The sequence below is a fragment of the Macaca fascicularis genome, chromosome 3 (assembly GCF_037993035.2).
Source record: "Macaca fascicularis isolate 582-1 chromosome 3, T2T-MFA8v1.1".
Lineage (NCBI taxonomy): Eukaryota > Metazoa > Chordata > Mammalia > Primates > Cercopithecidae > Macaca > Macaca fascicularis.
Genome location: NC_088377.1, coordinates 10,057,005 through 10,082,091, shown reverse-complemented (window position 1 = coordinate 10,082,091; position 25,087 = coordinate 10,057,005). Strand labels below are relative to the sequence as shown.

Sequence of the window (25,087 nt, the reverse complement as noted above, 5' to 3'; positions counted from 1 at the left end):
GCTGTCTTCCTCCTGCTCCCATCATGTAGGATGTGCCTGCTTCCCCTTCACCTTCTGCAATGATTGTCAGTTTCCTGCGGACTCCCAGCCATGCTTCCTGTACAGCCTGCAGAACCGTAAGCCAATTAAACCTCTTTTCTTTGTAAACTACCCAGTCTCAGTTCTTTATAGCAATGCAAGAACGAACTGATACACTCAGGTAAGAGCAAATATAGTTTTAGAAATATTTTGGCCTTATTCTTAGAACGTAAGAAACCATATATTTTGTGCATCCATCTATCTCGTGGTCCCTCTGACACCAAGGTGACCTCTTCAAATGTCTTCTCCTCAAAAAGGCAACTGCCTCCCCAGCAAGAATTTCTTCCCAGGTTCACTGACTCAGTAGGTTTCTGTGAGTAACTTCACTTCATAGTTTTAGGAAGGAACCGCTGCGAACAGTGGATGCAGGGAATCTATGGAAAGCTAAGGCCATCAACAACCATTCATTCAGTATCAGCTCTGCACCAAGTGAGGGATTAATAATTAATAATCAAACCAAACAAGAAGAGAAACAAAGATTCCAAAACACCCTCAGAAAGGCCAAAATATTTTCCCCCTTTGAAAAAAATAAAAACTCTTAATCCTATGGGAGGTTCCACCTCTAGTGTTGGCAAGCTCAGCTTCAATGTCTGTCAGACACTTTTACAGACCTGAGTTTCCTAAGGCAGAGGGGTTTGTTTTTTTTTAGTTTAATATCAAATGTGAACTTCCTGATATCGAAGAATATTAAGGCAATATATTTATACAGGTTCTTTCTTCACACAAAAACACAGGCTGGACAGCATGTGGTGAAGCCCAGCCCTGTGCAGATGCGCGGGAGCCTTGGCCCATCTGCACTTTCAGGGTGTGTGCTGCCCTCCTGATGACACGCTGCCCTGGCCACGAGCTCCAGGACCACACTTCCAAGGTTCCCAGATGGTGCTGACATGAAATATTCTTCAGTATTCTCCACAGAAACAACAAAAATGGCCTGGAAGTACCCATATTTTTCTATCTGAACTTGGCCCCCCCCAATCTTTTGTTAATAACTTATCTGATTTTTTTATCCAGAAAATGTAACTATCACGAGTTACCCCTTCAGTATAATAGTCTTCACTTGAGTAACAAAGGATTATCACAGAGTTTGCAACAAGCAAGTGATGACTGTTCCATCTACAAGAACAGGCTTTTTCCTTTTCTACTGGGAAGCAATGGATGTCGGGGGTGGGGTGGAAGCAGGAGAGTTAAGAAATGCTGAAAAATAAAAGTACCTATGACAATACAAATTAACTCAGTAAACAACAATTGTTAATGAACACGGCTCACAGTTCCCCTCCCAGTTCGCCCCCGTTACTCTGATAATCCTCCCAAACGATTCCGCCAATGCCTCCTCTAATACAACACATATACTAAAACTGCCATTCCGATGACCCTAAGTTTGACAGTCAAGAAAATGCTAAAGTTGGCTCCTCATTTTATATCAATATAGCATTAAATTCCAGAAACTATTATTAGGAAAACAGGCGAAAATATTCCCATACATTGAATTATACCTCTGTCTAATCATGTGGTCCCATGAGTGAAATGCTTAGAAACTATGAATCCAGTTATTTTTGGAATATTTCACTCCTTAAATTTTGACCCCACATTGAAGGAAGGCACTTTTGTTATTCCCTCCCTCTATAACCCAATTTTTTTTTTTTTTTTTTTGAGATGCAGTCTCGCTCTCGCCCAGGCTGGAGTGCAGTGGCGCAATCTCAGCCTCCTGGGTTCACACCATTCTCCTGCCTCCCGAGTAGCTGGGACCACAGGCGCCCGCCACCACGCCCAGCTAATTTTTTGTATTTTTAGTAGAGACGGGGTTTCACCGTGTTAGCCAGGATGGTCTCGATCTCCAGACCTCGTGATTCGCCCGCCTCGGCATCCCAAAGTGCTGGGATTACAGGAGTGAGCCACCGTGCCCAGCCTATACCCCAATTTTTAAAACTAAAATAGTATTAGTACTATTGGGGAGTTTAAAACAATTCCTTTATTTTCCATTTTTTAATCTTTACTCAGAGTTTACATAACAGAAGGAATCAAAAGGAAAACTTGCAATAAGAGTAAATTTCAAATATCCAAATGGGGTTATGGACTGCTTTAGAAAAGGTACTGGGGCTGAGCATGGTGGCTCACGCCTAAAATCCCAGCACTCTGGGAGGCTGAGTCAGGAGGATCACTTGAACCCAGGAGTTCGAGGCCAGCCTGGGCAACATGGAGAAGCCCTGTCTCTACCAAAAACACAAAACTTAGCTGGGCGTGGTGACGTGTGCCTATAGTCCCAGCTATTGGGAGGCCGAGGCAGGAGCAACCCTCGAGCTCAGAAGGTCGAGGCTGCAGTGAGCCGCGATTATACCACTGGACTCCAGTCTGGGTGACAGAGCAAGATCCTGTTTCCAAAAATAAATAAATAAATAAATAAATAAAAGTATTGGATAGCAATGTACTAAAAACACTTTTCAAAATACAAAGCTCTGACTTTTTTCAATTTACACAGCTTAGATGCCATTCAAACTTCCTATTCAAATGCCCCTGAAAAACATCTTAAATTAAATGTCTAACACTGATTGTAACTGCACAAAAGAAGAATGATAACCTGAGCAACAATGCCACCGGTTACACATATTTTTTCATATTAGTTTATCAAAGAACATTTTGAAGGCCTGATTCAAGGAAGCAAGACACAAAGCAAAACCAACCACCTTCCATTCCCATAAAAAACAAATCTGTGATCAAAGAACTTCACCTTCCTTTTCCACAATTCAACTCTTCTAGGACAAGAGTACTTCCGCCTTGCTAATAGGTCTCGTCAAACGCATTCCTCTACAACTCTATCCCCTCCTCCACTATTGGTAAGAGAGGATGATCAACGGAACAGGATTCCTCCGAGCAGATGCAGGAGGCCTGCTCACACCTTACCCATCCAGGAGACGCATCGTTGTGGGGGTCACTTCGGCAAACAAAATTACTTTCCCCAACTGCTTGGTCTGCAGATTTTGGCGATAGATCTCCAAGTTGAAATTTTCTGATGAGAAGGCCTCCATGTTGGTCACCACAGGTATACAAGATGGGGTTATTTCTACTTCAGACACGTAGGATGAAACAAATCTAAGAGAGAGCTGGCTGGATTTTATTTCTCCCTCGGAGTCCACGTGTTTCCCAAGCCACTGCATAAGAGGATCCCGGATTTCCTGTGTCATAAAGAAAGAAATGAGGAGGTCGTAATTTGGCATTACATTAGATCATGGCAGCTTTTCCTTATAATGCCATTTTGGTAATATGAGTACTTCCTAATTCACGACCAATAAAAGCTGGATTAACATATTCCATACATCTAAAACGATTAGACAATATGATAACCATATACTTAGTATGCTTATACTATAAAATAAGCTGTTCAGAAACCAGGATCCAAGAAAATCAGTTCAGTTCATGATTATACTTCCTATCTTACATTCTGTCATGATTTTCAAGATTCCCCTCCGGTCCAGAGTTCATAAGTAGTTCTCCAGTCCTCGGTGCATTTTATCCTCCGTGCATTTTATGGAAAACTTTTATCTTTTCGCCCCACAAAGAAATTCATTATCCTATCTGCAAAAACAACAACAACAGGAAACCCTGGCGGAAAGAAGTCACAGAACACAAAGCACGAAAATATGAGAACACTCGGTCTCGGCCTCACGTCTTAGAGAACCTCCACTTCCTCCTGTAAAGACAAGCCAACTTGATCACCGACCAGGAAGACACTAATCTTCACAAAGGGAAAGTGGGGTACCCCAAAGCTGATTTCTGTTTGCCCCAAATGGAGGTACAAGGAGGAGAAGGAAGGCAAAACCTAGAAGAGACGTTGCCCAATCCAGGCGCAGAGCTCTCTGTTCTACCTGTGAAACCACAAACCTGGAGGAGGTTCCCCCACTCCAGACCTTAGAGGTCCCAGAGGCCTTCCTCAAGGGTGGTTTATCAGGAACTGAGGGCTGAGGGAAGTAATCATCTCAAGAGGACTGCACAAAACTTACTAAGATCTCAGTAAACACAGATCCAGGCTCTTAGGCCATCCTCCTGCAAACACCAGGCCCTTCACATCCCAAAGCTCCCTGTGGCTACGGAGAAGTGGCTTCAGAGACGAAACTTAATTCAACGAATTTCAATTGATCAACCTTTAAAACACACATCTAGTTTGCAGATAATACAGACAAGAAGAGAACAAGTCAAATGACTTCAGAAGAAAGCATTCAGGGCCGGGTGCAGTGGCTCACACCTGTAACCTCAGCAGTTTGGGAGGCCGAAGAAGGCAGATCACCTCAGGTCACGAGTTCAAGACCAGCCTGGCCAACATAGTGAAACCCCGTCTCTACTGAAAATATAAAAATTTGCCCGGCGTGGTGGCGAGTGCCTGTAATCCCAGCTTACTTGGGAGGCTGAGACGGGAGAATCGCTTGAACCTGGGAGGCGGAGGTTGCAGTGAGCAGTTTGCTCCACTGCACTCCAGCCTGGGCAACAAAGAGTGAAACTCTGTCTCAAAAAACAAAATAAAACAAAACAAAACAAATCACAAAACAAAGAAGAAGAAAAAAGAAAGCATTCAGAAGAAATCCAGGAGATAAAACACTTTACAGGACAGCTGGGCTGCAATCTTCAACTAGTCAATGTCACGGTGGAGATGGGGTGGGGACAGAAGTCGAGAGGGGGACCCAGTCTAGATTAGAAGGGACTTAAAAGACATAATGAAATGCAATGGTTAGTTCTTTACTGGATTCCAATTTGAACAAACTAGCTGGAAAGGACAATTAGGAAATCTGAATGTGAACAGGACGCATTAGATAATAAACTGGAATTACTGTCAGTTTTAATAGGTGTGATAAGCATACTGTGAAGGCCAGGTGCAGTGGCTCACATCTGTAATCTCAGCACTGAGGCAGGTGAATTGCTTGAGCTCAAGAGTCTGAGACCAGCCTGGGCAACATGGTGAAACCCTGTCTCTCCTAAAAATACAAAAATTAGCCAGGCATGGTGGTATGCAACTGTAGTCTCACATACTCAGGTGGCTGAGGTGGAAAGATTGCTTGAGCCCAAGAAGCAGAGGCCACAGTAAGCCAAGATTGCGCCACTGCACTCCAGCCTGAGGGACAGAACCAAACCCTGTCTCAAGAAAAAAAGGAGGTACTGTGGTGACACAGAAAAAGTCCTTAATTTTTAGAAATGTATATATGTCATGATATCTGTAAAATTTACCCCCAAAATATATAAAGTAAGGCAAAATGTTGATAATTGTTAAATTATGTTGATAATTGTTAAATATAGATGATGGGTATTTGGGGTATGTGTTACAGTTTTCTCTTTATTCTTTTCCACATTTGAGAACTGTCATAATTAAGAGTAAAAAAACAGTGGTGAAATAAACATAAGCTATTTAAAAATAATAAGTTCAGGCCAGGCACAGTGGTTCACGCCTGTAATCCCAACACTTTGGGAGGCTGAAGAGGGTGGATCACTTGAGGCCAGGAGTTCGAGACTAACCTGGGCAACATGGTGAGACCCCGTCTCTACTAAAAGTACAAAAATTACCTGGGCGTGGTGGCACATGCCTATAATCCCAGCTACTCAGAAGGCTGAGGCAGGAAAATCTCTTGAACCCAGGAGGTGGAGGTTGCAGTGAGCCAAGATCATGCCACTGCACTCTAGCCTGGGAGACAGAGCAAAACTCTATCTCAAATAATAATAATAATAATAAAGAATTCAGGCCGGGTGCAGTGGCTCACGCCTGTAATCCCAGCACTCTGGGAGGCCAAGGCGGGTAGATCACGAGGTCGGGAGATCGAGACCATCCTGGCTAACACGGTGAAACCCCGTCTCTACTAAAAATACAAAAAATGAGTCAGGCGTGGTGGTGCGCGCTTGTAGTCCCAGCTATTCGGAGGCTGAGGCAGAAGAATGGCGTAAACCCAGGAGTCGGAGCTTGCAATGAGCCGAGATCGCGCCACTGCACTCCAGCCTGGGCGACAAAGCAAGACTCCGTCTAAAAAAAAAAAAAAAAGAATTTAATTGGCCATACACTGGCAACCCATTCCCTCTGTCATCCATTCAACAAACGTTACGGGATGTCTGCCATATGGCAGGCAGTCTCACAGGTTCTGAGGACGGAGCAATGATCAAAGGGATCAAAATTCCTGTCTTTGAAGGGTTAATGCTACAGTGTGCGAGTCAGAAAGTTAAAAAAGGTCGGGCGCAGTGGCTCACGCCTGTAATCCCAGCACTTTGGGAGGCTGAGGCGGGCGGATCACTCGAGGTCAGTTCAAGATCAGCCTGGCCAACATGATGAAACCCCATCTCTACTAAAAATTCAAAAAATTAGCCATGCGTCGTGGTGGGTGCCTGTAATCCTGTCTACTTGGGAGGCTGAGGCACAAGAATCACTTGAACCCAGGAGGCGGAGGTTGCAGTGAGCCAAGATCGCGCCACTGCACTCCAGCTGGGGTGATAGAGTGAGATTCAGTCTCAAAAAAAAGTTAAAAAACAGTAAACACAATACATAGAATGTTAGAGAGTAACACATACAAAGGAGGGACACGAAGACAGAGAAGAGAGGGAGGCCACTTCAGATCAGACAGATGGAGGACCTGCTGAGAAGGTGACACTGAAGGAAAGGCCTAGAGCAAGTGAAGGAGGACGCTGGGACAAAATCCATAGAACTATGTCATTTATATTTATTTATGAAGGGATTCCAGCAAGTGCAGAGGCTCCCGGAGCGGGGAAAGAGCCTGATCAGGGCAGAGCATTTGAGCAGAGTGAGCGCGGGGAGAAGGTGGAATGCTGGGGCCAGAGAGGCAGAGGGGGTGGCAAGAGCCATGGTCCACATTGCAAGGGCCTCAAAGGCCACACTGAGGACTGGGCATTCACTCGAGGAGCAATAGGGAGCCCCAGAAGGTTCTGGGGAAGGGCGTGGGATGTCCTACCTCTGTTGGAGCAGGATCACCCCACTCCGACTCCTGTGTTGAGAAGAGCCTGAAGGGGAACAAACAAGCAGAGAAACTAGTTACAAAGTCACCTAAATGAACCAGGAGTGAGACTACAGCCTGGACCAGTGTGCAGCAGACATGGTGAGAAAGGATAGGATTCACAGTATACTCTGAAGTATAGGCTACAAGATTTGCTAACAAGTCATATTTGAGATGTTAGAGAAAACAGGGGCTCAAAAAACAGCCCATGATTTCTGGCCTAAACACCTGGAAGGACAGAACTGCTGCTGGAAATACCATAGAGAGAGCAGGTTTGGAGAAGAAGAGACAGGAGGTCAGCCCTGGGTGTGCTAAGCTTGAGATACCTATTTAAAATCCCATGGGTGCCGGGCGCAGTGGCACACACCTGTAATCCCAGAACTTTGGGAGGCCGAGGCAGTCAAATCACTTGAGGTCAGGAGTTCAAGACCAGCCTGTCCAACATGGTGAAAACCCATCTCTACTAAAAATACAAAAATTAGCTGGGCATGATGGTGGGCATCTGTAGTCCCAGCTACTTGGGAGGCTGAGGCGGGAGAATCACCTGGACTCAGGAGGTGGAGGCTGCAGTGAGCCAAGATCATGCCACTGCACTCTAGCCTGAGCAACAAAGACTCCATCTCAAAGTTGTTTTTTTTTTAAAAAAAATCCCATGGAAACAATGAATTGGCAGTAGAACATGTGAGTCTGGAATCCAGGGAAGAGGTTCGCACCATGGATATCAATTTGAGAATTGTCAGACTATGGGTGATCATTTAAAGCCAAGAAAGAGGATAAGATCCATGAAAAGAGTGACTGTCGTTAAAAACAGGATGCAAAATAGGGCTGCTATCACCAATGATCACAAACCGGGTGGCTTGAGACACTAGAAATCTATTCTTTCACAGTTTTGGAGGAGAGAAGTCAGAAATGAACATGTCAATGGGGCTGTGACTCCTGGGAAGGCTGTGGCGGAACTCGTGCTCACGCCTTTGCTTCTGGTGCTGCTGCCACTCCATGGTGCCCCTCGGCTTGTACACACATCACCCCCCATTCTCTGCGGCCATCATCACATGACGTTCTCCTCTTTAAGTGTCCCTGATTCTGTGTGTCCTCTAGTCTTCTGAGGACACCAGTCATACTGGATTAGGGATCTACCCTAATGACCTCATCTTCACTTGATCACATCTGCAAAGACTTAGCTTCCAAACAAGGTCATATTCACAGGCTCCAGGGCTGGGGCTTCCACATATCTTTTTGGGGGACACAATTCAACCAACAATAGTGGTCCATGCTTAGGTTTCAGGGAGATCATAAAGAGTGTGTAAAGGAGATTGAGACAGGGAGAGAAAATCAAGTGTGTTTGTGAATAGCAGCAGAGGGCAGTGGTCGCGGGAGTCTCCTGATTCAGTTTTGAAGGCTGGAAGACGATGACAGTAGCATGGGGAGAGGGCTGAGAAGTCACCGCTGGCCTCGGCGCCGCAGAGCCCAGCCTCTGATGAGAGCAGTTTGAGAGGCGTGGTGGAGGCCACAGTCGGATGGGAGTGGTGAAGAGAAAATCTGCAGACTCCAGGAAAAAAACTCCGGCAAAGAGTCTCCTCTAAAGGGGAAGAGAGGCGGGGGCAGTGGCTAGAGGCAGGAATGGGGGGAACGCAGGCTGAGCTTGGTTTAAAGGGGAGAAACAGCAGCATTTTCAGATTGATGTGACAGGTCCTCTAGGGAAAAGAATCCAGAGACCAGGTGGGGTGGAACCCAACAATATAAGCAAAAAGGTCGGCCTTGGGAGCAGAAACAGCTCCCCCATAGGGATGGGGGCGGCTCAGGCTCCCCTCTGGGGACACGTGGTCTTATGACTCCACTGGTTCCAGACCTCCCTTGGCCCTTGCTGGTTGCAGAGCCACAAGGCACAGCCTGGTAACTGAACTTCGCTGCTCCCACCCTACTCCACGGCTGCAGGGAGGTGGGAATCTTGGTGCTGGTGGCCGGCAGAAGTCATCTTATGATTGCTTCTATGTTCTCAATAAATAGGAAGCAAGATCATCAGCTAAGGGAGAAAAGAAGGAAGGAGGTGTTGAAGTTTGGGGAGGGAGGAACGAACAAGACAACAGAGAGAAAGAGAAGATGAATGTAGTGAAGAAAATCTTCTGAGCGGCAATTCCCCAGGGCAGCTGGAAGCATTTGAGCACCACAGAAGGTCAGTGACTCTGAACTGAGAGTGAGAAGTCTGTATGATTTTGTGTTTTTATCCTGCCACAGTCAGCTATCCAGCCAAGTGGGCTTAGCAGAGAGGAGGCAGTGAGCTGAAGGTGTACAGAAAGCAGTAACTGAGACTAACCGACCACAAATGAGGTACTGCTGGAGACAGAAAGATAAATAGGAGTGATCCTGTTGGGGCTGGAGAGTGAGAGGAATGCCCCAGGACCAAAAAGCTTAGGTCAGCACCAGAGAGAGCTCCCAGAGAAGGCATGTAAAATAAGGGGGTGACCCGACCAGAAAAGTTGTTGGAAGGGGTCAAGCTCAAATGAGCTACCAAAAGCTACATTTGGTCCTATGACAGCACTAACTTTCAGTTTTCAGACTACAGAATGCCAAGATAAATTTCAAATGGATTATTCCCTGTTCACCATTCTTTCTTTGGTATATACTCTATTGGAAGAAGAAGAAGGAATGAATAAATAACATACAAAGGTGATCCCCAAACCTCAAATCTGGCCATTAGTTATAACCAACTCTTCCCCTAAAACTTTGGTCAATGCCTTCAAAGCATAAAATGCACAGATCTGAATTTTCATCACTTTCCCCAGGGTAGTTGGATGTCACCAGGCCACCACACAGGCTAGAGATACATATAGGTGAATAGGTTAAGCCACAAAAACAGAAAGATAAAACTATTACTTAACTCAAGCAGAGAGCTAAGAGGTTATTCATCAGATGATGGTAATATAAATATCCCATTCAAAGTCAATGAAAACCAGGATAAAATGAAAAAGAAACAACTAGCACTAAGTAGAACTTTCAGAACAGGAATAATGCAGGAATTATCCTCTAAAGTGAATCATCCAGATTGACTACTGCATGCATCATTCATTTAAGAAATACATATGGAGTACCCACTGGGTCTCAAAAACAGTACCACGGTAGAAAGAGAAGAAGGAGGACAGATATTGCTATAGTTTGAATGTGTCCTCTAAATTTCATGTGTTGGAAACATAATCCCCCAATTCATATGTTGATGGTACATGGAGGTGGGGCCTTTGGGAAGAAATTGAGATTGAATGGGGTCATCAGGGTAGGGTTCCTATGGTGGGACTGGTGGCTTTATAAGAAGAGAAAGAAAGACCTAAACTGGCACACTCCTGCCCTCTTGCCATGTGATTCCCTTCCCATGTTATAATGCAGCAAGAAGGCCCTCACCAGATGATGGCACCACACTCTTGGATTTTCCAGTCTCCAGAACCAAGAGCTAAATAAACCTCTATTCTTTCTAAATTACCCAATCTCAGGTATTCTGTGATAGCAACAGAAAACAGACTAAGAGAGATGCATACACATAACTACAAGACAGTGTGACAAGTACTACAAAAATTCACTCAAACTATTCAAACATACACAAAGTAAGTCAATCTGACTTGCCAAATTTAATCACCTATTCTTTTCTGCATGCAAGTTGAGAGCCATATTCTCAAGAAATTACATCATCATTGTTATGTCTACTAATTACTAAAGTAACACTCTAAATTATTTGTTTTTGAAAGCAATACTTAGACATGCACAAATCTGCAAAATAAAACTGATGAAAGCAAGGCATGCAGGTTTTTTTCTTATACCTATTTTACATAATCTTTCAGGGCTTACTCAGAACCAAGTGAATTACTCAAAACAAAGAGAATCTAAAAGGTATCAAATGAAACCAGGACCCTCTTAAGAAACATAACTATATACCACCCATAATTATCTTAAATGTTTATATTCACTATAGTCAAATACATTTTAAGTACCATAGGAAGCATTTAGCCTCCCCCAAAACTTTCTCCCCACTTCACCATTATCCCTGGACAACGTAAAAATTCTGAATAAAATTCTGGTTGTAAGAAATACCAAAATTACTATCTGTTTGATGTAAATCTGACCGGCATGTCTTCTCAAATGCACTCAAATTATGATTATGACTTGAGAGCTGCATATATAGCTGCTAATAATACGTGTAGGGAAAAGGAATTAATTCATGACTCTTGCCTAAACTCTCCTAATGATCATGCAATGTAAAAATGTTACTGAAGAAAAAAGGTTTGGATCATAGACATCAAGATAAGTGGGCTGACATATAAGTAGCACTACCCACTCTGCAATCCGTAAATCTACCTATTTCTTTGAACTCAACTGCCGGAGGATAGTTAAAACGTCACTTCCATAGAAAGCATGTCTCTGACCCATAGCCGTTCACAAACTTTCATAAACCCTTAGTTACTTTATAGCACTTATCACGACTATACATAATTTGTATAACTGCTTATTCAATGCCACACTGCCTTATTAGAATATAAGTTCCAGAAAGATAATATACATATGTTCCTGTTTCGCTCCCAGCTGTATCCGTGGAACCTAGGACAAAAGTGCATGCTTAATAAGCATTTATAAATATAAATGCATATTAAAACCTTACCAAAGAAAACTCTCCAAATAACAGATAGATAGGTAATCAAGAGGTAAAACTCAAAAAAGACAATGAGAGAGTATGGTCTTGAGATGGCTACATGAGCATCAAAAAGAAATACACAATCTTTGAAATCATTACAGCTAGTTCTATTGACAACAACCAACCACTATCAGATTCCACTTCAAGGGGGTTTATAAAATTCTAATTAATGTTATTTTTCTAACATTTAAACTTCAAGAATTTAAGTATTTCTCTTCCTCTAGGATTTCAGGTTAATTAAATACAATTTGGGTGGAACCAACAGCTGAATGCTTTATAGTCACATAAATTGGACCTTTTAAATCAGCCACAGCACCCAGGCATTCTCAAGAAAGGTGACTATATTTTTTGTCTTTTATTGGGACATGTTACACAGGACATGAAAATCCCAAGGAATCTTTAAAAAGAAACAAAAAAACCAAAAAAAAAACCCTAGAACTTATAAGTGAGTTTAGCAAGGCTGCAGGATACAAGGTCAATATACAAAAATTGGCAGGGCACAGTGGCTCACGCCTGTAATCCCAGCACTTTGGGAGGCCAAAGCGGGTGGATCAGTTGAGGTCAGGAGTTTGAGACCAGCCTGGCTAACATGGTGAAACCCCACCTCTACTAAAAATACAAAAATTAGCCGGAAGTGGTGGCACACGCCTATAATACCAGGTACTTGGGAGGCGGAGACACGAGAATCGCTTGAACCTGGGAGGCAGAAGTTGCAGTGAGCTGAGATTGCACCATTGCACTCCAGCCTGGGTGACAGAGTGAGATTCCATCTCAAAAAAAAAAAAAAAATGCAAAAATTGGGTGCATTTCTATATACCAAAAATAAATATTTGGAGTCTGAACTTCTTTAAAATATCATTTTGATAGCATCAATAGATCTGAAATATTTAGGGACATATTTAACAAAATATGTGCCAGACCTGTATACTGAAAACTACAAAACACTCCTGAATTAAAAATTAAAGATGTCTGGGCATCATGACTCATACTTGTAATCCCAGCACTTCGGAAGGCTGAGGCAAGAGGATCACTTGAGCCCAGGAATTTGAGATCAGCCTGGGCAAAACAGAAAGACTCCATGTCTAAAAAAAAGAGTTTTCCTTTAATTAGCTGGGTGTGGTAGCGTGTTCCTGTCGTCCCAGCTACTCAGGAGGCTGAGGTGAGAGGAGCTTGAGCCCAGGAGCTAGGCTGCAACAAGCCGTGATGGCACCACTGCACTCCGGCCTGGGCGACAGAGTAAGTCCCCATCTCAAAAAAACGAAAAGAAAATTAAAGAGGCTGTAAATAACTGAAAAGATACACCATGTTCATGGATCAGAAGACTTTGATGCTGTTAAGATGTCAGTTCTTCAGATTAATCTACGGGTTCAATGCAATCCCAATTAAAATCCCAGAAGGCTTTTTTTTGTTGTAGAAATTAAAAAGCTGATTATAAAATTTATACAGAAATAAAAACTATTTTAAATGGCCAAAACGATTTTCGGAAGGAACAAAAAGTTGGAAAACCTACATTATTTGCTTTCAAGATTTACTATAAAGTTGCAGTGTATCAAGACGGTGTGGTATTGGCACACAGACATATGTACAGATTACTGGCACAGAATAGGGTACAGAAATAGGGCCAAACATGTAAGTGTGATTGATATTTTTAATTTTTTGAGACAGGGTCTTGCATTATCACCCGGGGGGAGTGCAGTGGTGTCATCACAGCTCACTGCAGCCTCAAATTCCTGAGCTCAAGCCATCCTCCTGCCTTGGTCTGTTTGATTGATTTTTGACAAAAGTGCCCAAGGTAAATGACTTGAAAAATGATAATCTTTGCAATATGTGGTGCTGAAACAAACATTCATATGCAAGAAAATGAAACCTTGATCTTTATCTTGCATGTATATAAAAATTAACTTGAAATAAATCATAGACCTAAATGTAAAACTACTAACCTTCTAAAATAAAATACAGAAGAAAATCTTTCTGACCTTGGGTAGGTAAAGTTTTTTTCAGATGGAACAAAATAAGCATGAACCATAAAAGGAAAAAAGTGATAAGCTTTTTATAAAAATTTATAAAAAGTAAGACTTTATAAAAATTAAGGATATTAAGAACTGCTGTTCTTCAAGAGATAATGCTGGCCAGGCATGGTGGCCCGCACCTGTAATCCCAGCACTTCGGGAGGCTGAGGCCGGTGGATCACCTGAGGTCAGGAGTTTGAGACCAGCCTGGCCAACATGGTGAAACCTCATCTCTACTAAAAATACAAAAATTAGCCAGGCATGGTAGCACACACCTGTAATCCCAGCTACTCGGGAGACTGAGGCAGGAGAATTGCTTGAACCGGGAGGCAGAGGTTGCAGTGAGCTAAGATCACGCAACTGCACTCCAGGCTGGGTGACACAGCGAGACTCCATCCCAAAAAAAAAAGAGAGAGAAAGAGAGATAATGCTAAGAACAGTGAAAGACGAACAACAAAATATAAGTATTAAGAAAAAATAAGTATTGAGAAATTATTCTCAATACTTACATCGGACAAAGGACTTGTATCTGGAATATAAAAAAAGAAGTCTTAAAATTGTAAGACAACAAACAATTCAACTTAAAGCCTGAGCAAAAGAGCTGAATAGACACTGCCCAAAAGAAAATATCGGATCGCCAATAAGCACATGAAGAAATGGTTGGCACCATTTGGCAACAGGAAAATGCAAATTAAAACCACAATGAGGTACCTCTATACATCCACCTGAATGGTTAAAATGAAAAATTAGGCCGGGCGCAGTGGCTCACGCCTGTAATCCCAGCACTCTGGGAAGCCGAGGTGGGTGGATCACCTGAGGTCAGGAGCTTGAGATCAGCCTGGGCAATACGGTGAAACCCTGTCTCTACTAAAAATATAAAATTAGCTGAGCGTGGTGACACTTGCCTGTAATCCCAGCTACTCGGGAGGCTGAGGCAGGAGAATCTCTTGAACCTGGGAGGTGGAGGATGTGGTGAGCCGAGATCGTGCCATTGCACTCCAGCCTTTGCAACAAGAATAAATCTCCATCTCACCAAAAAAAAAAAAAAAATTAAAAATTATTTTGAGCCCAGGAGTTTGGGGCTGCAATGAGCTATGAGCACACCACTGCACTGTAGCCTGAACAACATAGCAAGACCCTGTCTCTACAAAAAAAAGAACAAAAAAAACAATCCCAGCACTTTGGGAGGCTGAGGCAGGAGGATTGCTTGAGCCCAGGAATGTGAGACCATCCTGAGCAACATAGTGACCCCCAGTCTCTACAAAAAATAAAAAACCAAAACTAGTCAGGAGTGGTTGTACACACCTGTATCCCACCTACTCAGGAGGTTGAGGTGGCAGGATCACTTGAGCCCAGGAATTCAAGACTACAGTGAGCCATGACTGTGCCACTGCACTGACAGCCTGGGCAACAGAGCAAGATCCTCTCTCTTTAAAAAAAAAAAGAGATCTGACAATTTATCAAGTGTTGGCAAAGATGTAGAATAACTAGAGCTCTCATGTCCTACTGGTGGGAATGTAAAATGGTACAATGGTTTTTGAAAAACAGTTGGCAGTTTTCTGTAAAGTTAAACACACACTTCTCATATGACCGAGAAATTCTACTCCTAGGTATTTACCCAAAAGAAATGAAAACACATGTCCGCACAAAGACCTGTATGTGGATGTTCATAGCAGCTTTACTCAAAACAGCCATAAATGACAGCATATCCATAAAATGGAATACTACTCAGGAATAAAAAGTAATGGGCTACCCACACATGCAACAAGGACAAATCTCAAAAACATAACACTGATCAAAAAAAAAGATAAAGAAGAGTATCCAGTACACTATATGATTCCACTTAGACGACATTTCAGAAAAGGCCAATCTAATCATCTAGTGATAGACAGTATATCAGTGATTGCCTGAGACTCTAGGCTTAGGGATGGATGAGCAGATGAGAATTGATTAAGAAAGGTAACAAAGGCCAGGCGCGGTGGCTCACGCCTGTAATCCCAGCACATTGGAAGGCCAAGGTGGGCGGATCACAAGGTCAGGAGATCGAGACCATCCTGGCTAACATGGTGAAACCCCACCTCTACTAAAAAATACAAAAAACTAGCCGGGCGTGGTGGTGGGCGCCTGTAGTCCCAGCGACTGAGGGAAGCTGAGGCAGGAGAATGGCGTGAACCCGGGAGGCGGAGCTTGCAGTGAGCTGAGATCACGCCACTGCACTCCAGCCTGGGTGACCTAGCGAGACCCCGTCTCAAAAAAAAGAAAAGTAACAAAGGAATCTTTTGGAATACTGGAAATGTTCTGTATCTTTGTTGTAAAGGTAGTTACATGTAAAACATTTATCAAACTGTACACTAAAATGGGTGCATTTTCTTGATTTATATTCATAACTAAATAAAGTTGATTTTTTAAAAAAGCAAACAGCAACAAACCTATGCAACATTAAACAACACTAAGGCCCATGAGACTCCATATTCACTAATGTCCAAAATAACACTAATATCTCCACTTCTAAAGAGAGTAAATGCTTGAATCTGTACCTAGTGCAATTCACAGAAGTGACTACTCTATGGTGGGTAAACATATTGCAGCGTCTGCTACAGACAGAATGCAACTAAGATCAGAAACCCATGTTATGCTGTGTCTTGCCACGTTATCTATTGATTGGTGGCAGCGTTTTGCTCTGTTGCCCAGGCTGGAGTGCAATGATGTGATCATAGCTCACTGCAACCTTCAACTCCTGGGCTCAAGCAATCCTCCCACCTCAGACTCCCAAAGTGCTGGGTTTACAGGTGTAGGCCACATCACTTCAGAGCAGTTCCACCCCTGTTACTTGTCTTATCTGCTAAATTTACCCAGCTAACAAGATTCAGAGGTGAATTCAAAATATTTCTTATGATCTCCATTTATGTTTTGGAGCTTCTTTTCCCAAGAAACACCAAATAACTGATCTTAACCTATAAAGGTTTTCTATCTCAGAGACACATTTGCCTCATTGCAAATAATTAGATTAGTCGTGCTTCAGTCATAACATCGTTAAGTTGCTAGGCAACCAGAAGCGAGTTAATCAGAAAATGAATCATCAAAGACATGGCACGCAATCTCCTTTTACGGGTGTCTCATTCTTAAAACACTTTCAAGGAAACAGAAGCAAATATTTGTCTACTCGTATGGAATTTATATGACGCAATCCAATTCTTACTATTGGTATTTGACACACAAAATATTCACATTCGCTTGGTGTCTTCACTCACAGGACAAAGCCAGACGGCACAGCAAATCTTCATAATCAAAAGATGACACTCCTGGGCCAGGCGCAGTGGCTCATGCCTGTAATCCCGGCCGGCACTTTTGGAGGCTGAGGCAGGTGGATCACCTGAGGTCAGGAGTTCGAGACCAGCCTGGCCAACATGGTGAAACCCTATCTCAACTAAAAAATACAAAAATTAGCCGGGTGTGGTGGTGGGCACCTGTAGTCCCAGCTACCTGGGAGGCTGAGGCAGGAGAATCGCTTGAACTCGGGAGGTGAAGGATGTAGTGAGCGGAGACTGCGCCACTGCACTCCAGCCTGGGGTACAGAGCGAGACTCGGTATGAAGGAAAAAAAACAAAAAATGGCACTCTTGAAATAGGACTGGTTTTTTTTATTTTTTCCTGACTTCATTTAAGGCAGGGATTGATCATTTGACAACCCTTGGGGTGGATGTTTATTCAGAGCACCAGTACCAAGCAAAGCAAGGCTCCATGCAGGCTTGCGAGGTGCCTGTCTGGGTGTCTGTGTGTGTGCACCTCCTCACCAGCCTGGTCCTTTATGCAGCAGCTTCTGTCTAGCCACACTGGTCCCCTGTGGTCTAACCAACCCCTGCCTGAGCTGTCCAGATTCCACACTGCACGGCGCTGCACCCTGGCGTGGGTTCCGAAGACCGCTGCGTCCTGCTTCCTGCTTCCCACACTGTGTTCTGCCACTAGCCCCAAGCACTGGCACGCAAAAGCCAACGGATCTGGAGGGCTTCCACCTTCCAGCGGCTTACTTTGCTGAAACCAGTCCATTTTCACAAACATCCAGGCTGACTGTCGCTTAGGGACACCCTCGGGCCAAAATGAACCTGGAGACACGGTTTATTCAGCCCACATTTTGAACCAGTTGTAACACTTAAAAATTGAGATATTTCATATCACATTTCCTGCCTCTTTTGAAGAAGCAGCAACTCTTTCCACACAGCAGTAATGGGCTGCAGCCAAGCAGCCACCCTCATCCCGTGGAGAACACGCTCCAGCTGGCCCTATGTGTCCCCAGCAGCCAGCTGCACTCTGTGCCGCCTCTCCTGCCCCCTCCCCTGGCCTCTGGGTTAGAGACCACTCATCTCAGCCCTGGCAACAAGCCTGGAATCCATCCAGCCATCCTCCTCTGGGGCCCTGATGATGCATCCTTCCAGTTCGGTCCAAACTGAGTCTAGTGACACTGACTCTCAGAACAGAAGGGGACCATTTTGGTAATTCCTCAAAAAGTTAAACAGAGAGGGCCAGGCGCAGTGACTCCCACCTGTAATCCCAACACTTTGGGAGGGGCCGAGGTGGGTGGATCACCTGAGGTCAGGAGTTTGAGACCAGCCTGACCAACATGGTGAAACCCCGTCTCTACTAAAAATACAAAAATCAGCCAGGCGTGGTGGCGAGCACCTGCAATCTCTGCCACTTGGGAGGCTGAGACAAGAGAATTGCTTGAACCCAGGAGGCAGAGGTTGCAGTGAGCCGAGATCAGGCCATTGCACTCCAGCCTGGGCAACAGGAATGAAACTCCGTCTCGAAAAAGAAATTAAACAGAATATATCACCCAGCAATTCCACTCCCAAGTATAAACCCAAAAGAACTGAGAGCAGGGACCCAGATATGTGTGTTCCAATGATCATGGCAGCATTATTCACAATAGCCAAAGGCTGGAAATAACCCAGGTGTCCCTCAATAGACAGATGGATAAACAAAATGTGGCGTATACAATTTAGGGGATATTATTCAGCCAAAAAAAAAAAAAAAGGTATGAAGTTCTGATACATGTTGTAACATGGATGGACCTTGAAAACATTATGCTAAGTGAAATAAAAGCCAGACACAAAAGGACAAGTATTGTATGATGTCACTTGTATGAAATATGCAGAATAGGAAAATTCATAAAAATGGAAAGTAGAACAGAGGTTACCAGGAGCCATGGGGAGAGGGGAAGGGGAATTATTTATTCATTGTTACAGAGTTTCTGTTTAGGATGCTTAAAAAAAAAGTTTTGGAAATAGAGAGTGAAAATGGTTGTAAAATAGCGTGGGTGTAATTTACACCACTGAATCAGAGACTTAAAGGTGGTTCTAATGGCAAACTTATTTTATAGATATTTTATCACAATAAAGAGAGAAAGGGAGAGAGAGAAGGAGTCAGGATCTCAGTCCCTTTATTCTCACAAAGCTCCCTGTCCTCTATGCAATTAGCCACCCCCCCACCCCCCGCCATCAAGCAGCCCTGCAGACCAGGGGGAGCAAAGGGACAGCTTGCACCGGCAACCGAGGGGTCTCGCTGTGCTCTCCTCGGGGTCCCTCCCTGCTGTCCCTGCGTATCACCAAAAGAGGCCACTCAAGGGACTTCTCAGAACAAAAGTCGTTTCCAAGGTGACTTTCCACCTACTTCTCCTGCTAAATGATTTTAAGTTCTGCTTAGGCACCCACTCAGCTACAACAAGAGTGTGAAAGCCACCACTATCTGCACACCCATTCAATGCCGAGCACTGCTGGGTGCTGTGGACCCAAGATCCCCAGTCCTTTCCAGGCGACACCCCTGCATCATTAGCACCGTCCACAGCAGAAGAAACGGGACCCCAGACAGCATTAATGACTGCCCAAACCACACAGGCAGTATACCGCAGAGCCGGAATTGAACCCATGAAACCAAATCTGTCTGGCTCCCAAATCCTTGCTCTAATTCCTATCCCACAGTCCTCACAAAGAGACCTACCTAACCCAAAATGCAGCAAATTAGGAAATGCCTATTTACTACAATCAAAATGCTGATGGTATCACAAGTACATAAACTCAATATGCAACTATCAATAAACATAAAATGAATGTGTATGGCTCAGAGCTGGGGGTGGAGTGGGAGGGAGAAGAGCAGTGGGCAGGGGTGGGAGCAGAGTGTTTGGTAACAGAAACTTGAATTTGGCCGGGTGCGGTGGCTCATGCTGTAATCCCAACACTTTGGGAGGCCCAGGCGGGCAGATCACCTGAGGCCAGGAATTCGAGACTAGTCTGGCCAACATCGTGAAACTCCCTCTCTACTAAAAATACAAAAATTAGCTGGGCATGGTGGAGGGCGCCTGTAGTCCCAGCTACTTGGGAAGCTGAGGCAGAAGAATCACTTGAACCCAGGACGTGGAGGTTGCAGTGAGCCGAGATCACAGGCCACTGCACCACTCCAGCCTGGGTGACAGAGCAAGACTCCCTCTTAAAAAAGAAAAAAAAAGAAAAAGAAACTTGAATTCGAACCTTGAAGCTACCACCCATTAGCTATGTCTACTTAGACAAGGCTGTGAGAGGATACTTTCCCAAAGAAACAAAGGTTTTAGCATGTAAGTGAGCTACTGCTGACCTCACCCCTAACCGCTTTCTGCAGGAAAGAGGTGTCATATTCACAAGGTTTCCGTAATGGAAGGACTGTGGGCAGAGGTAAGAGAACCCAAGAGCAAGGAAGGGGTGGCAGAGCACTGAGAACCAGCAAGGGACTGAAGCAGCAAGAGGTGGAGCTGCTAATGGCAAATAATATCAATACCTCGACCTCTCTCAATTCCTGCCATCAGTCTCCTGCCGGTGCAGCCAGTGATGAGAAGCATCCAGAGTTAGGAGCACGGGAGCCCAGGGATGGGCTGACAGGTGAACAGTCCAGGGGCCAGCACATCTAGCTCGGTGGCCTCGCTGGTTATGTGGCCCCTCTCACACCCAGCCCTGCACAATTCTGACTTAGTCCCAGCAACAACATGAATTTCTACAAGGCCTGATCTAGCGACGAGTCCAAACTGATTCTGCAACTCCAAAGGACTTAGGATTGATGTCATTGGCTATCTAACTCCTAAGAATATGAGTTCCTCCAGGGCTGAACTTGCCACAGTGCTTTCCAGATCCCCAACACCTGGGACACAGTAGGCACTCAATAAATGTCTGGTAAACGGTCTTCCTTTTATAATGTAAAGTGATAGCTCAGCCTCGGATGCTGAAAGGCCCAGGATTTACTGCATTTTTTTGTTACCTGCCAACTAGCGAAGACCACAAAAGGCTTGAGTGGAACAGTAAAAGCGGGGAGTGAATAAGTCATTTCTAACAAGGCTGGTTTTATAGGCATCACACCTCCACCGGGCCAAATAGGCTCATTGTAGAGGCGGAATCTATTCTGAAGTGCAGAGACCAAAGAGAAAGCCAGGGTCAGCTCTAACGGCGAAGGCGGCTCTACGGGGCAGCTCAGCCACTGCCTCCACAATAAGAGATGCGAACGTCCACTGCCGGGGCTCATGGGTGCGGGACCGACACCCACAGGAGTCTCTGGGGCCTTCATCAAGCCTGCCCAAGGAAAACGCCCACCATTTGTCTCAGCCCAACACAAACAGCCTTCTGACAGAGCAGGCAGCGTGGGGGTGGAGGGCATGGAAAATGCTGGGGCTGAGCCCTGGGGGCCCACGGGCAGCCCTGCCTGGCGTACCCAGAGGTGGCCCATCCTAGCCAAATTGCACACCAATGTGGCAAGTTCACACGTTCCCTTCCTTCGGATGTTGACATGTCCCCCGGCCCCACCACCCTCAGCTATTTGCCTGTTACCTGCCGACCCCACCTGGGCCTCTTGTGTGGACAGGGGACTCCGGCACAGGATCCTGCCCTCGGGTCTGCCACCACCACCTGTGAGGCCGCAAGAGGCACTCCCTGGGCTGACCTCAGCTTCTTCATTTTTCTAACAAGTAAACGAGAACATCTCTCTCTGGCAAAACGGAGCTTCAAGATTCAATGTTTAGCCTCCACTGTTTAATTCTCAGTTGAAATTTAACATCGTGTTAGGATGCCAGGGTTAAAATACACGTTACCTGAAAAGAGAGAAGCAGCCCCATATCAAGAGGCTAAGAGCTTTCTGCTCCAGGGCCTTATCTTAGCAAAGGTTCACTGGTCCAACCGGCTGTCACCATGACACTCAGGAAAATCCAGAGAATCCCAGGGAACAACACCTGGCCAAGCCTGGCAGGAGAGAGGGCAGTGGCGTCTAACACTGCCCTATGTGTCCAAGGAGAGGGAGGGTCTAAGCCCACGCACTCAAGGCCGCAGTCAAGCAGTTCCAGCTCGGAAGGTGCATTCGTTCATAGGGGAAAGGGGCTGACCGCCCAGTCTGTACACAGCAGAGTTTCTAAACTGAAAAGAGTTTTTAATAACACACAAAACAACTCTAACTTTTCCCTGAAACTCCATCTGGCCAGTTTCCTCTGGCACGTCCACAGCTGATTCTTCTAGAAACTGTTTAACATGATTGTTAAGAATAAACTAACAACCCATTAGGTTATTTATCCTGCTCTTCCAGAAAACAGAGCTGGACTATGCGGGCAGCTGCTTGGGCAGAGAGGGCTGTGCACTGCCGGCCTGTCCCTGGGGTCTCTCGGGGCTCTCAGTGCACGGGAGCCAAGGAAGCAGCTCCCAATCCATTAGCAGGAAAAGCCAAAACACTTTGCAAGTGTCCAAATAAAATGCGCTTACTAAATGTCTACTATAAGCAAAATACTGGGAAAGGGATACAAAGATTAACAACATATGGTCCTTGCTTTCAAATCATCTTGCATGACAGTTTAATGGGGAAAACAGATATTTATACAAATAATACAACAACAGCACTTATACAAACCACCTAAAAAAAATTCCTATGGAAGCGACTGGATCTAAGGTTCCAAGTCACAATACATGGGTTAGGAAACTGAAAGAAAAAATTCAAATCCTATACCCGTGACGTGATCATCTGTGGAATTTTCCTGGATCAGAGCGGTAGAATCCCTTTGTTGAGTATAAAAGATCAACTATTTGTCCTCATAGCATCTGGCTGTAAGATTTTTTATGTTCTGTAATTTAAGACTTTTCTTTTAAGAGATAGGGTCTTGCTTGCTCAACATGTTGCTCAGGCTGGAGTGCAGTGGCACGATCACAAACTCAACTCCTGGGCTCAAGCGAACCTCCCATCTCAGCCTCCCAAGTAGCTGGGACTATAGGTGCACACCACCATGCCTAGTTAATTTTTTAAAAAATCTTTTGTAGAGGTAGGGTCTCGCTGTTTGCCCAGGCTGGTCTTCAACACTTGGACTCAAGCGATCCTCCCACCTCAGCCTCCCAAAGTGCTGAGATTACAGGCATGAGCCACTGCAACCGGCCAATTTAAAACTTAAAATCTTACTACTCTAAGAACTTTATACACATGTGCTTTATAAATGCTGGTTCATATGAAGATGGAATATCCCCCTCAACCCCGTAGGGTGATACACGGCCATATGGAACCATCACTAACTAGTAGCCTACTGCTTTTACTTCAAATAAAACAAATACTCCCAGGGCCAAGTAGAAACTAGCTCCGTTCTCTTGACAACTCCTGGAAGCAAAGATGTCAAAGCCTCCCACTCTTAGAAACAACCCCCGATAGAGTCTGGGCTTTGTGGTTTACTTAAAGGCAGTAACATTTGCATCTTCAAAACAAAAACAAAAGGCCCTCTTTATCAGGAAAATGTGGCAAAAGGTTCACCAGCGGTAAATCCGGGTGAAGGCTGCATGGGGCTTACAGGGTTGGTGTACGACTCTTTTACCTTCTCTTCAGTTTTAATTTTTTTTAACAAAAAATTGGGGGAGAAATAAAGGATTTTCCCCAGAAGTTTGAAAGGCCCTGCCAGCTCCTACATGAGCTGTAGATTTTTGTTCTGCTGTTCATCATGGAATCATCAAAGAAACAGCCTTCATAAAGAATCAAAAAGCAAAACGGCAATGAGGAACACCTTTTAGCTTTTCGATCTGAACAAGCCTTCGTGCTGCCTGTGCTGGGGAAGCGTTGCTGAACCATTCTGAGGCAAGAACACCTCCCTGAAAAACCACAGATTTCCATCCTCACGGAGCCGTCCCTCCGGAGGCCCAGATCTTGTACGACCCAAACGCAAGGCGCACTTTCCCCGAGTACAAACCCCAGTGCGTTTCATGAAGCTGTTCAGTATGTGTGGAATCAGTGCATTAATAACAGCTTATTGGCACCAAATGAAAAACACACAAGTCTTAATCTTAGGTCTTGAATTTTGTCCAGGTCCTACGTCATACCTGGCTGGAAGGCCTACAGCCGTAAGCATGCCTGGTGACTGGAGGCTGTGTAGTGAGACCTGAGTTTTGAAACCAGGATTGGTAGCTTAACAAAATTTACTGGTTGTAGAAAAAGTAAACTCGCCTCCAGGGAGGTGAGCTCAGCCTCACCATTCTGACAGCAGCCTCTGGTGGCCAGTTTAGTCAAAAGTGTTGGCTCTGATGCTGAAAGCTCGGACCTTCCCTTCTTAATGAAGGTCGCTGCAAGCAGACAGGCCATTCTAGGTAACAGCCGGGGGTGACTGGGGAAGCTGCAGAAATCCAAACGAAGGTGCGACTTTGGGCCATGTAAATCACCAAGTCATTGGATGATCTGTCTCTTGCATTAAAAAAATTAAAAAATGAAGTACTCTCTTTCAAAAGTAGAAAAATAAATAAAGAGAACTGTTTTAAAAGGTCTCGAGTCACAAGGCAGATAACACATACTCAGTTTGAAACTAATCTCATTCCATACTTGCATAGAAAGCCTTTAAATATTCAAGGAGCACAGATTCCTGCACAAAATAAAGCCCAGCCTGTCTACTTTCTTACATAGCACCCCACGGTACACTAACTCCTATGTACTGAGTGCTGGAAATTCTTCCTGCGATGTAAGGAATTGCTCCATATGGCAGAAACTTCTAGAAAATGCTGCGACCATTCATTCAGAGAACAAAATTAAATATTCAGGATTGTAGGTGAGGCCTGATTTCTAGTGCCACAGATTCACACCATTTCACTGGATATAAATAGAGGAATGATCAGAGGCTGACAGTTGGCTTCAAAGGCAGAGAGGGTAAGAAGGAGACGCCATTAGCTTCAAGCCAACTTCTTCGTAAGGTTCACTCTGTCCTCAGCCGTCAGAGAACAATCTGGAAACAATCTGCTGAGCAGCTGCTCTCATCAACAAACTGTTTATTGTAAGAAAGTGGCTGGGTCAAAGGCTAAACATCAACCCGAGCTGAAGGCATACAGACCAAAAATCAAT

The 25,087-nt window shown here is 44.6% G+C and overlaps 1 protein-coding gene across 32 annotated transcripts in view; it reads right to left on the bottom strand.

Moving 5' to 3' along the window:
• Positions 1–25,087, bottom strand: part of HLCS (holocarboxylase synthetase) — a 247,497-nt gene that overhangs the window by 150,250 nt on the left and 72,160 nt on the right. For 30 of the 32 annotated variants that reach the window (XR_012432008.1, XR_012432005.1, XR_012432007.1 and 27 more), the window contains one exon: positions 2,977–3,248. Coding sequence is in view for 23 of the 32 variants with exons in the window: in XM_065541386.1 (XP_065397458.1) it covers positions 2,977–3,248 (272 nt within the window). In the remaining 9 variants the exon portion in view is untranslated. Of the gene's footprint in view, positions 1–2,976; positions 3,249–7,010; positions 7,060–25,087 lie in introns of all 32 variants that reach the window. The other 2 variants (XR_012432009.1, XR_012432010.1) reach the window with 1 other exon arrangement.